This window comes from Mobula birostris, chromosome 32, assembly GCF_030028105.1.
Source record: "Mobula birostris isolate sMobBir1 chromosome 32, sMobBir1.hap1, whole genome shotgun sequence".
In the NCBI taxonomy this organism is placed as follows: Eukaryota; Metazoa; Chordata; class Chondrichthyes; order Myliobatiformes; family Myliobatidae; genus Mobula; species Mobula birostris.
The window spans coordinates 30001575-30015252 of NC_092401.1; the positions used below are offsets into that span (position 1 = coordinate 30001575).

A 13678-nucleotide genomic window follows, 5' to 3' on the forward strand; every position below is an offset into this window, starting at 1 on the left:
TTGATCATTACCCTCTCTTACGTTACTTTGGAGTCATCTTAGAGTGTGTGGTGTAGCAAGTAAAACACTAAGAAGTGTGAAAGAATTGCAGGATCTAGGAAGTGGCATCATAGGTAGATAGGGTCACAAAGAGAGAGATTAGCTTTCATAAATCGGAACGAGTACAGAAGATGCTACATTGAAGTTGCACAAGGCATTGGTGAGGCCAAATTTGGAATATTGTGTTCAGTCCTACGCATGGGAGAGAGATCAATAAGATTGAAAGAGTATGCATTGAAAATTTACAAGGAGATTGCCAGGACTTGAGGACCTGAGTTATAAGGGAAGGTTGAATATATTAGAACGTTGTTCCTTGGAGTATAGCAGAATAAGGGAAGACTTGATAGAAGTATTCAAAATTATGAGGGGTATATATAGGGAAAATACAAGCAATGTATTTCCACTGAGGTTGGGTGACACTAGAGGTCATAGGTTTAGGGTTAAAAGTGAAATATTTAATGGGAACCTGAGGGGTTAATTTTCATTCAAATGGTATTGTAAATTTAAAATGAGCTGCCTGTGGAAGTGATGGATGCAGATCAATTCTAACATCTAAGATAGGTTTGAAAAAGTATTTGGATGGGAGGAGTATGGAGGGCTATGTCCATGTGCAAGTTAATAGGACCAGACAGGAAAACAGGTCAGTCCAAACTAGATGGGATGAAGAGCGTATTTCCGTGCTGGAGTGCTTTTATGACTGCAGCAACCTAGATTCGATCCCAACTTCTAGCGATGCATGTGTGGAGTTCACATGCTCTCTCTGATTGGTTAGTTAGTCCTGATGAAATTGTGATAATGATGGTAGACCAGAGGATCTCCTGGGTAATTCCCACCATTTCATCACTTTGTTAGTGAAGTAAACAACCACTAACACAGCTTCGCTAGCAATGACACACGTGAGTCACCTGGTTGACGTTGACTTTGACCCCAGTATCTCACCCGGTTGACAGTCCTGTTGATTCCCACCAGGAAGAGCAGCTCGGCCAGGAAGAGGCTGAGACACAAGTGTGTGTGGGTGGTGCTCACAGCGTTCCTGGCCTGTGAGCAAAAGGTGAAGGTGGCAAGAGCGGTGAGCAGACACACCAGTGATATCGGGATCCCAATGAAGGTAATCACTGAGAGGCAGTCCTGCGAATAGCCCTGTAGCTGTGGAAGGAAGTGATGGGTTAGGGCTGCAGATGTTTCAGTGGGTGGTCTTGAGCTGACAGTCCTTAACCCACCCATGGTTCCCTCACTCTCCCCAGCGTCTGATTGATACCACAAATCAACAGTAGCTTAAACCATCTTCCTGCTTTCCACCACAACTCTCCTCTTCCCCCATCAGTGGGCAGTTAAACATCACACAGACACAGGCAGAGTTACCACGTCTGTCACTGTGCGCCACTCCGCACCACTCCTTGTGCTGGAGAACTTGTCAAGTTGTTAGTAAAGGAAGATTTATAATTAAGTATATTTAGGTATACAAAATTATGACAGGATAATATAGGTTAAATGCAAACAAGCTTCTTCCACTGAGGTTGGGTGAGAATGGAACTAGAGGTCATAGGTTAAGGGTGAAAACTGAAATATTTAAGGGGAACCCTCGGGAGAAACTTCACTCAGAAGATGGTGCTAGTGTGGAACCAGCTGCCAGTGAAATGCAGGATGTGGTTTAGATTTCAACATTTAAAAGAAGTTTGGGTAAATACACGGATGGGAGGGGCATGGTGTGCTATTGTTCAAGGTGCGGGTTGATAGAACTAGACAGAATAACAGTTCAGTACAGGCTAGATGGGCCAAAGGGTCTACTGTGCTGTAGTTCTCTGTGACTCTATGTTCCAGGTGAGTGCTCCCTGTGCCCACTAACTCCACTGGAGACTAAAGGAAGAAATACAGCCCAGTGGGGTCCAGTGCTCACTGAAACGTACAGTAACTGACGAACTTGAAATTAGATGAAGAAGGAACAAAAAAATGCAGAGAAGGAGGGAAGGAGTTGGTGGGGGGTGGGTAGTGATCATTGGATCACCTAATAGAGCTGGCACAGTTCTGTGGGAGGAGAGGAGGGTGGCTGTTGGGTCACTGGGAGAGAGCTGTCACAGTTCCATGGGGGAGCAGAGGAATGGAATCGTTCTGAGCTACTTGGTCTAGATGAAGTGAGTGTGCCTTCCAATTTGACCATAGAATCAGGGAGCAAATTAAGCTGAGCTCTCCCGCTCAGAACCCAATCATACACAGTAGGAGCTGGTCGTAGAATCAGGCCTTTTGGCCCAACTTATCCATCCTAACCAAGATTCACATCAAAGCTAGTCCCATTTGCCTAGGTCTGGCCTATATCTGTCTAAGCCTTTTCTATCCATGTATGTGCCAAATAGCTTTTAAATGTAATTGTACCCATCTCTACCATTTCCTCTGGCGGCTGGTTCCATAAACCCACCTCATTGTGAAAAGCCTTCCCCTCAGGTCTCCTTTAAAATCTTTCCCCTCTCACCTTAAATCTGTGCCTTCAAGTTTCAGACTCTCCTATCCTGGGGAAATAGTTGTGACCATCCATCTTACCTACACCCTTCATGGTTTTATTAACCTCTACAACATCACTCCTTAGTCTCTTGCTGTCCAGGGAGAACAGTCCCAGCTGGTCTAATCTCTCCTTATCACTCAAACCCTCCAGTTCTGGCAACTTCCATGTGAATCTTGTCTGCACCCTCTGTGGATTCATCACATCCTCCCTACAGCTGGGCAACCAGAATGGCACCCATATTCCAGGTATGGTCTCTCCAATGTCACGTACTGTTGTACTCAATGGCCCCTCCGATATAAGCAAGCATACCATATGTATCCTTCACCACCTGGTCTACCTGTGTTTCCACTTTCAGGGAACTCTGTTCAAAGTATTATCAAAGAATCTAGACCATATACAATCTCGAGATTTCTTGCATGCAGCCACAAAACCAAGAAACACAATAGAGTCCATGAAAACCTCACACAACCGAGACTGACAAACATCCAAAGTGCAAGAAAAGAATAAATCATGTAAACAATAAAAAGTAAACAAACAATACACAGAAAATGAACTGCAGAGTCCCTGAAAGCGAGTCCACAACGATGAAGTCTGGGTCTCCCTGTTATACAAAACTCCCCAGATCCCTGCTATTCACTGTGTAAGTCCTGTCCTGGTATATCTTCCCAAAATGTACCACTTTACACTTCTTTCCAAACTTCCTGAATCCAGTCCCCAGGAGAAGGAGCAAACAAGGCAAAGATGCTCAGGGAAGATTTATTTCTGTAGAAGTGAATCTGGGACACTAGGAAGTTGCTGAGCTCCTTCTTGAAACTACCCAAAGGGATTGCTCCAGCCAGTGTTTGGGGGTGGATTTTAATGTGTCCCTGGCTGAGAGTATGCCTGCCAGTACATGCACACAATCTTCACAGACTGGGCTGGTGACCACCTAGGCTCAGCCTTGTCTTCACCATCAGTGTACACTCTCTTCCTGGCTCCCAGTACATATTGCTGCAGGTTTGTCACACAACTTGTTGCCCATCACTTGCCCCATTGTTGGCCGAACCAAAGTTGGTTGCTCTCAAGAATATGGATCTCAAGGTGATATATTTGTACTTCGATAATAAATTTACTTTGAACTGTCCCTGATGACAGATCGGCACTCAGAATAAGCCCAGTAACCTCCGGCAGCTCTGGACATTACTTTGTAAAACAAATGTTTACTTCCTTCCTTACATTGGCTTCTCAGTTTTTGTGTATCGCTCAGACTCTGAAAGAGGAGTGACTCGTAGGGAAGGACAAACACGCACCTGCTCGTTGAAAGACATCAGGATGGCAAAGCTGGACAAGTGGTTGCATTGGCAGGTCGTGTGGCTAAAGTTGGATTGCACCAGTTCACAGCCGCTTGTGGACCAGTAACTCCTTGTCGGGGTGTGGTGCCAGTACACACAGGACAATCTCCCAGCAGTGGTCCCTACCTGCAGAACATGACGTGACACAGTCAGCTCTTGTCCAGCTCTGGATGGTGACTTAAGGTGGAATGACATGAAGGGGAGGTATGGAGAGCAGAACGACAGTTACTGACGGTGCACAATAAGATTGTTTCAAAGGCCTCGCTTTCAGACAAATCTGTTAGCAGTACCCTCAAGTCTGATGTTGCAGTCTCGGGTGCTGCCCTAGAGGAGGTAAAACAGGCCTTTTCATACAAGTATCCAATTGTAAAGCCTCCATGTCACAGTGTGGACCCCAGAACTGGGCACAACACTCCAGCAATTCCTGTCAATAACACATGCCTTCTATTCCTGATGTATTTAATTGAATTTAAGATCCTATATTGCAGCATTTTTGATGATCGGGCAATCCAGAGCAGTGCATACAAAATACTGGAGGAACTCAGCAGGTTGGAGGGGATAAACAGTTGATGTTTCAGGCTGAAACCCTGGGAGTTGGGGTAGGAATACAAGCTTGGCAAGTGATAGTTGGACTGATTTTCCCTTTCCAAAGATGCTGTCTGACCTGCTGGGTTCCTCCAGTACTTTGTGTGTGTGTTGCCTTGATCAATAACTGCCTTGGGTATTAAGTTACATTCAATGTACCAGGTGCTTGGCTGTATTGAGCTGATCTTGCTAATCTCACAAACCTCTTTACGCTTCAAGACAAATTTTACAACCACAGAAAAGCTGGTTCTGGGTGAGAACTCCAGAGCAGCTGAAACCACTTTAGAGTGGAGTTGAACATTGTCCTGAAAGTCTCCGCTCTCTTCGTCTCTATAGCATGCTCCCTGCAGCACTGGATCCAGATTGTTGTATACGATGAAAGCAAACACAGCAGAACCTGGGAGAAGGAGAAGAAATCAATCAGGAAACACCGGAGGGAAGTGAGGATGTACCATTAGAGAGGAAACAGTGGAAACTCACTTTGATTCTCCCACAGCTCACATCACGCACCTGACCCCCATCCAAAACCCTCATCATACACCTGATCCCTCCCACAGTACCTATCATACAGCAGATCCCCACCCAACCCCACCTGAAGCAGTCCCTCTCTCTTATCGTTTCTCTTTGAGGTGTCCATCAGTGTATCCTCTCACCCATTCCTTGGAGAGTGGCACCACCACCTGCAAATTCCCCTCCTTATCACACACCATCCTGCCGTGGAAGTGTATCGGCAGCCTTACATCATCTAAATTTCAGAGCTCCCTCCCCAGTAGAGAGGTATCTACTGCAGATGGACCATAGCAGTTCACGGTGCAGCTTACCCCCACAGTCTCAGGGAGTAGCCACCAGACTCTATCTCCACATTGGGAGGGGTATGGGGGCTGTGGTCTGGGTGTGGGCCAACAGCAGAGACTAGGTGGCCTGTTTCTGTGCTGTGGTGCCCTATGACTCTTATGACATTTTTGTGAAAAGGCAAGCAGGGTTGTGGAATTCGGTCTTGAAACAGGTTTAAAACCTCTCTTTCACGGTACATCCCCGTTAGATTGTCTGGAACATGGTCCACATTATCCTCAGTGAGGAAGATCTTAGATAGCTGAATTCACCAGCGGAACCTCGGTTGTCTGGGACAAAAGCACGTGACTGAGATAATAAAGATACTTGGATAAAATGAACTTGACATCGGAACTGAACAAGAGCTGGTAAACTGAACGGTGACTATGGTAAGCCCCATCTGCACTGCCATGGGTCAGCCTGGTTGTCCCTAAATGCTGCACGAACAAATGTGAAGTGAGGAGATGAAGCTGTAATCTACGGCCTGGAGTGGAGGTAAACACTGCAGCCAGGAGGGGCAGTGTGGACTTTTGAGGATGTGAGAAAGGGAGGCAGTGTCTTGTGGAGAGAGAGCAGAAGGGTATGGTACCTTTCCCGAAGGTGTTGTTGGCTGTCGTCCATGAAACGCCCAGGGCATTGTCCTTAGCTTGTAGCTGTATACCGTCAGCACTGGGGGAGCTGTCCACATGAATAACCTGCAGTTCTAAGAGTGAAACCAATGAGTAGAAGCCTCTTCCATTCTCAGGAACTTACTTCCCACGTCCCAGTAGTAGCCTAGCCTGGGAGTGATGACCTTCTGCTACTTGGACAACAAACCTTAGCAGGAATGAAACCCCACCCTCTGTGCACTGGTGAGGCTGGAGCTGAGCCTTGTTCTCATCTACCAGGCATCACACTCCCTCCTCCCTTCCTTTGTTCCCCACCGTGTCACTCCCACCCCCTCATCCACTGATTGATGTCTGATTCCTGTGGATCACTGGCACACAACTGACAAGGGCTGCCTCTCGCAAGTGGTCTCTATTTGTCAGTCATTTCTCTTCCTAGAATTTCACAGTACAATTTGAGACCTTTCAGCCTATTTTTCACATGATGACCATTTATTCTTCCTCCTATCTCCAGAGCCCACCACTTTTACTTGGTGAAATTCTGAGCCCTAATCTGTATGACGGCTCCGCCAGCAGAAGGAAGGACCTTCAGTGGCTTGATGTTCTTGGTAATGCTCTCCCCTTGTGCTGCAGGTGCTGGGAACTGGTGCTGTGCAGCTTTACCCATTTCTTGGCTGGGCATGGCCATCACTTGGTCCAGGGCTGAGGTCAACTCCAGTGTGATGGCCATTCTCTCCACCGCCATCAGGATACTGGAGGCCGAGTTTATCCGCTCATCCTGCCTCATGCCTGCCAGTGGGAAGTCCTCCATCAGCAGTTGAGTGACGTATTGGACAACATCCTGCGCAAAGAAAAGTTACTTCAGTAGGTGAAAAACAAGAGATTCTCTCTGCACCCAGTGTTTGTTTCTGTCCCAACAGTGCCCCCTGGTGTGGGACACGTGGTGTGTTCACCCATGTCCCCATGACTCACATGTCCTGCATCATACAGGTTGGGACACTTTAACCACCTGGCTCCAGGCTGAGTTCTTGCCTCTTCTACTTCTCTCCACAGGATCCAGGAGGGAACATCTCTCAGGGGTCATTTCCCTGGGATGAGGCCCACCACAAAGTGCACCTAAACACGAAAGTTTCTGCAGATGCTGAAAAGCCAGAGCAAAACACATAAAATGCTGGAGGAACTCAGCGGGTGGTGCAGCATCTATGGAGGGGAAGAAATGGTCATCGTTTCAGGCAGAGACCCTTCATCAGGATCATCTAAAGCTTGGAGACAGTCAAAACCCAAATGGGATTTTTGGCCAAGTGACAAACATTGTTTCCTGTGTTTCTCTTCCACAGTGAACATCCGTGATTGCTTTCAAAGGACTTCAGATTGCTTTACGCTATCGAGATCTCCTGCATTCAGTGCAGGGAGATAGTTTCAAGCACCATCCCCCATTAATATTTCATTTGCAAAAGGAAACAGTTGATCATTCATTAGCGTAGCAAGTCTGTTGGGTGAGGCAGGACAAACAGCTGGTTCACCTCCCCATACTGAACAGATGTGGCTCCACCTTTGGGCTGAGATCTTCTCCTGAGATGTGGTGTCGGTCTCATCAGGAGTTGTACACCTAGGCCTCAGCATCTCAGCAGAAAGCCCTAGGCAATGGGAGCAGTGGGGAGTAGAAGAGACAGATGCATTCTCCACAGATGTTCAATGGCTCAGAAAGGGTGCTGAGAGTGGTTACTAAATATCCATGTCATAACATCAGGGGGAAACCTGCAGAGGGGAGTTGTGAAATGGCTGATCAACATCATCAGGCGTTTGATGGAGTGAGGAGTGTTTTTTTCAGGGGCATGTGGCTCGCTGAGCGGGAACAAATTTCCCATGGAGTTGGGTAAAGAACCACAAGCAAATATATGGAGTAGACAGGGGAGAAGTGGCTAATATGAAGGGGTGTAATTTTAAAGTGATTGGAGGAAAGTTTATGGGGGAAAAAAAACTTAGCTCCTAGAGAGGTGAGTGTGGAAATGACTGCTGGGGCGATGGGTGATGATACTGGGGTGATGTACACAGTGGCATAATCTGGATTCTAGTCTATCATCCAAATTTGATGGGTTACTGCTCACCTTAAGTGGTGATCCTTTGATGGGGTTATAGCATGGTTTATTGAAGAGGCGACTCACATTCGTTATCATGGAGCAAAATAGTCTCCCAGGTGAAGATGGCTAAGGAGATATGAGAGAGAGGTTTAAGTTTACCTTTGTGGTCTGTCAGTGTCTGCTAAAGTCAAAGTGAACATCAAGAATTTGTGCAGACGTATGTGTGTGCACATGTGCAGTGAAAAACTTACTTGCAGCAGCATCACAGGCACACAGTAACAGATAAGTAACATTTACGAGGTAAAAAAGAAATAAATCGTACACAACTTTTAAAGAGAAACAATCAGAACAGAAAGAAAACAGCCAACAAACGAGAAGGTAGAATTCCAAGGTGATTGAGGAAAGTACGGAGGGGATTGGGGAGGTCAGATGTAGTTTTGTGACACACAGAATGGTGGGTGCATGGAGCATACTGCCAGAGTGGTGACAGAGGCAGATACATTCGGGACATTTAAGAGACTCTTAGATAAGCCCATGAATGAAAGACAAATGAAGGGCTTTGTGGGAGGGATGTGTTAGATTGATCTTGGAGTAGGTTAAAAGGTTAGCACAACATCATGGGCTGAAGGGCCTGTACTGTGCTGTAGTGTTTGATGTTTTTTAAAGTCCATTGTAGTGGTAATGTGACAGTGTTGCTTTACTGAGGCAGTGATTAGGGTTGTGTTCGTTGTTTGAAGAACGGTTGAAGAGAAGCAGCTGTTCCTGACTCCGATGCTGTGGTGTCCCCGCTGCCATTACATGCATGTCTCATTGCACAGCCTCTTTGTGTAAATTACAACATAACGTCTGGTGCTGGGCACTGATAAAGCAATTGGGGGTAACAGTGCTGGGGAGTGGGACACAGGAGTTCCGTGACCTCAGCCTGGATGTGAAATGGCCAGAAAGGCTGTGCAAGGGAGGGGAGGAATGGGGCAGGGTTCCAGCGTTAGCGCCTGTGACATTCACATGGGAGGAATTGTCAGCTGAGGAAGAGTGGGGACAACATTCCCTCTAAATTTTCTTTACAGCAGCGTGGACCAACCATTGCTCCAAGCGGGAAATTTTTACATGGCCTGAAAACTCTGCGGTACAGTACTTTAAATGTTTTTTTTGCAATATGCATATTATGGATATTTAGAATAAAAATTGAAAAATCATGTTTTTTAATTTTATTTGTTCATTAGGAGGTATAATGAATTACAGTACAACAAAGAACATCTTTCATGTTTCCTAAACTTTTTCCAGCTGCAACAAAGGGAGCATTTCAATTACAGTGCTGTCATGCACCCTAGCGGAAACAGTGAGTGGGAACAGCCTCCCTGTTTGTGAAGGGAATGACACTAGGCCACACGAGAAACGTCCATATGAACTCACCTGCTCCAGGGTAGTGGTCAGTCTAGGATCCCACTGTCTAGCAGGATCACTGTGGTTCCTGACGTCAGTGGACAGAGTGGAAGATGGACCAGGGTCTGAAATGACAGCAGACAGAGTGGCTACTTCACTGAAGGACACGTCCTCGGACTTGTGGATTTTGTAGCACACTGAGAAATATACTTCATTCTTCACTGACCGAGAGACAGGAGTTTTGTCCCAGCACCAGGGAGCTTCAGGGAATTATTGTAAAAGCTCACCTTGATAATGGGAAGCAGTCAAACTACTGATCATTATAAATCTTCCTTTGGTACATTCGCCTCAGGAAAGGAGATGTGGCCCAATTGTGGATCTAGCCCCTCCAAGCAGAACGAGTCATAGACTCACACAGCATGGAAGAGGCCCTTCAGCCAAACTGGTCCAGGTAGTCCAAGATTCCCACCCTAGCTAATCTCATTTGTTACACCTGTCCATCTAAACCTTTCCTATCCATATACCTGTAAATATTATTATTTTATCTGCCTCAACCACTTCTGCTGGTAGCTCATTCCAAGAACTAACCACCCTCTGGATGAAAATGTTAACCATTAGGTTCCCATGAAACCTCTTAGATCCCCTTCCAAAGTTCCCTCCTCTCTGGGACAACACTCATCCCAGGAGGTTGATGGGTTGCAGCACAGGTGCAATGTGATGGACTTACAGGGCTGATGCGGTGTGGTTGAAGAGGGAGGATGATCGCGGAAGGTTGGTACAGGAGGGCAGATGATGGTGGGGGCTTATCACTGTGATTGGAAGCCCATCACCTGTGGTGTGCCCTGGGGACGTGCTGGGACCTGTGCTGTCTGTTGTACTCACTTACACTTTGGAGGTGATGTAGGTTGATTGAGATTTGTGGCATTGCTAACAGCGAGGAGCATAATCTTTGCCCCAGGATGATACTGACTGATGATGAAATATATCTCTAACCCTGAAGTCTTTATGAGTTTGTAACTTCTGTAAAATGTAATGTGACAAAATGAAGGTCCAAGAAATCCCAAAATACTGTGCTGGCTTGTGTGGGAAAATTTGCACAAGTCTGTTTTATGAGAGGAAGTTGTTTTTTTTAAGACGTGATTTTTTTTTGTGGCCGGAGAAGACAACAGAGGGAAACAGGATGGGGCTTCTAAAGAGCAGATGTTTAGACAAAGATAATGGAGGAATGTAATGGAGCATCCTAATTACTGTTCTCTTGTAAAAAGAAGTATAAAAGTGCTTTGGTTGAAACCTATGATCGGAAACTGTTTTCGGGCGTGTTGTTTGGAAGTAGTTTCCCCTTGCAAGTAAAATAGTAAATGTGCTCATATTTTGATCCACTCTGAGTTTGTTAATTTATATTAGAAGACCCAGTTGAATGGTAAACAACACTGGTTAGTAAGGTGGGCAGAGTAGAGAGAATTTAATCCTGATATCTGAGGTGGTGCAAATTGGGAAGAGCAAGGGCACATAATATCCATTGAGTGATTGGATCCTGGGCAGAACAGAGGTACAGAGGGTGGAGGTGACCTGGTGCAGCTGCAGGGACCCCTGGCATTGGTTGAGATATTGTATGGGATCTGCTTCCATTAGTTGGAGCGCAGAAGTTAAGAACAGGGGGTTATGTAGAATGGTGTGAAACAGTGTTGAGGTCACATCTGGAGTACTGTGTACAGTCTGGGGTTGTCACTATAGGGCATAAGTGTGCTGGAGAGGGCAAGGGGAGATTCGCTATGATGTGGCCTGGGGTGGGGTGTACAGTTATGAGGATAGACTGGACTTGTTGAGTTGGATTGTCCTGGAGCAGAGAAAGTTGTAGGGTGGGAAGGGGATGCTGGTTTGTTCAAATTCTGAAACAGATTAACATTTTAGGAAAAGAATAACAAAAGCTGAGAGATGATGAGGTAATGAGTGTCCTCACTTCCTTTCTGGAACTGAGAAGCATTTGAAGCTGTTAGTACAGCGATCACACAGATAGAGAATAGGATGCATAATTTTCTCAAGGTTTCTCTGTTACCTAGCTCTGTTGTAGCCTCACGTTTGCTCCCATTTCCAGCTTCAGGTGTGCTTCTGTTACCTGGCTCAGGTGTATAGCCACTTTCAGTTCTAGGCATGCTCCCTTTACTTGGCTGAGATGTGTTCTGGTTATATGGATCAGATGAGCTCTTGTTGCCTGGCTCAGCTGCGCTCCCGTAACCTGGTTCAGCTGTTCTCAGGTTACCTCGCTCAGTTGCATTTTCATTTTCAGGCCCATTTATATTCCTGTTATCTGACTCTGATGTGCTCTGCATGATCAGGTTGAATGTGTTCCCATTCCCCGGCTCTGGTAAGTGCCCACTTCCTGGCTCGAGTGCGTTCCTGTTATCAGGAATGCTTTCATGATCAGGTGCCGTTGTAGTCCTGTGTTCAGATGGCATGTTGTTCCCATGATCAGGTGCCTTGAACTCCTGTCCAACAAGTGCGGCCCGTTTCCTCAGTCGTGTGTGTCTTGCAACCTCTGGAATTTTAAATGGAAAAAGCCACAGCCCCATTCAGTATTGACACAATTGGTTTGATGACCACTTGGCTATATCAGACTTTTTAATGGTGACGTTATAGGTGAGTAAGTCTCAGTAACAGCAGGAAGAAATAGATCTGGTCTCTAATAATAGGCCAGAATGCGATGTAAACATTAATGTGCTAATTAAGTATGTGCTAGAATTGATGAGTGTTCAGAGGATGTTCACCAGAATGATCCCAGCAATGAAAGGGTTAAAGTTTAAGAAGCGTTTGAGGGCTCTGGGACTGGAGACGCCGGAGTTCAGAAGAATGATGGGGGATCTCATTAAAACCTACAATACTGAAAGACCTAGACAAAGTGGACGTGGTGAGCATGTTTCCAATAGTGGAGGAATCTAGGGCCACAGGGCGCAGTCTTAGAATCCAAGGATTTTAGAAAAGAGATGAGAAGGAATTTCTTTAGCCAGAAGGTGGTGGATCTGTGGAATGCATTGCCGCAGCCACCTGTGGAGGCCGAATCATTGGAAATATTTATTTACGGATACAGAGAGGATCTGGCCTTTCTGGCCCGACCAGCCGCACCACCCAGCACCCCATCTATTTAATCCTAGCCTAATCACAGGATAACTTACAATGACCAATTAACCTGTTCTCTGGTACATCTTTGGACTGTGGGACAGAACCCATGCGCTGGGAAGAATGTATAAACTTTTCGTACAGATGACACCGGAATTGTACTCTGAACTCTGACACCCTGGGCTGTAATAGTGTTACACTAACTGCTATGTTTCACTAGTAAGGTCGTCAAAGGTTATGGGGAGAAGGCAGGAGAAAGGGGCTGAGGGGGCTAATAAGTCACCTATGATGGAATGGTGGAGCAGATTCAATTGGCCTAATGGCCTAATTCTGCTCTACATCTTATGGTCTTAGTTACTGAGAAATACAAGATAAGGTCATAGTTTTAAAACGGAGGAAAATAGGTTAATGTTAATATGCTAATGCCTTTAGATTGTATACATTGTAGGAAAAGGGGAAGGATATCAGAATACATGAAGAAGGAAGTATGTGTGATAGCCCACTGAAAGCAGTTCAGTAGACCCATCCCTGACCATTCCCAGGTTGGCCCCATTTACCAAAGTGCAGGGTCACAATTCAGAGGAGGTCAGAGAGAAAGCAAGTCCAAGATGTTGTGAGCGAGGATACTAAAAGTGAAGTGTGGGAGAGTTTGTAAAGTTCTTGACCACAGGAATGGTTGAAATTCTTTTGAGACATAGATGTGTGTTACGAAAATCTGAGATAAAGATGCCATTGTTGAGGTAGGAGATATCTGATAACAATGGAGAGGCCGCTGAAGTTTCTGGTTATATTCAGCCCGACAGTTTACATCCTCCTTTTTAAACTGAAGGCATCGATCATGCATCACTACAGAGTAAAAGCCCAGGAAAGCTTTGGTGAACCCCAGCTTGAATTTTGAACGAATGTTGATTGTAGGAAGAGGGGATGATTGAGGTGGAGGGAGCTATGATCCAAAAACATTGATGAAATGTATTGACTCCCATGTGCCACCAAAGACCATGCATGCCCTTGAATCATACCTTGGCAGCTTGTCCCGTGGGAGGCATTGATATAAGGCTGGAATCCCTGCATACAGGTACAGAAATAACTTCCCAATATGTTATGACACCTTGTGTTTGGTCCACATAGCTGAGCAACTTCAGTACATTCGTTGATATCTGAGACAAACAGAACAGGTTGTCAGTGACTTACATTATAGCGGTCAGTACATTT

General features: G+C 45.8%; 1 protein-coding gene across 1 annotated transcript in view; it reads right to left on the reverse strand.

Moving 5' to 3' along the window:
• The window catches only part of LOC140191088 (uncharacterized), a 100109-nt gene that overhangs the window by 13172 nt on the left and 73259 nt on the right, over positions 1 to 13678 (reverse strand). Inside the window, exons 20-28 of the mRNA XM_072248163.1 lie at positions 13486 to 13623; positions 11409 to 11888; positions 9383 to 9477; positions 7997 to 8095; positions 6552 to 6729; positions 5873 to 5986; positions 4656 to 4849; positions 3826 to 3993; positions 979 to 1185 (exon numbers count right to left, since the gene is read on the reverse strand). Of these exons, the coding sequence (XP_072104264.1) occupies positions 979 to 1185; positions 3826 to 3993; positions 4656 to 4849; positions 5873 to 5986; positions 6552 to 6729; positions 7997 to 8095; positions 9383 to 9477; positions 11409 to 11888; positions 13486 to 13623 (1673 nt within the window). The remainder of the gene's footprint in view (positions 1 to 978; positions 1186 to 3825; positions 3994 to 4655; positions 4850 to 5872; positions 5987 to 6551; positions 6730 to 7996; positions 8096 to 9382; positions 9478 to 11408; positions 11889 to 13485; positions 13624 to 13678) is intronic.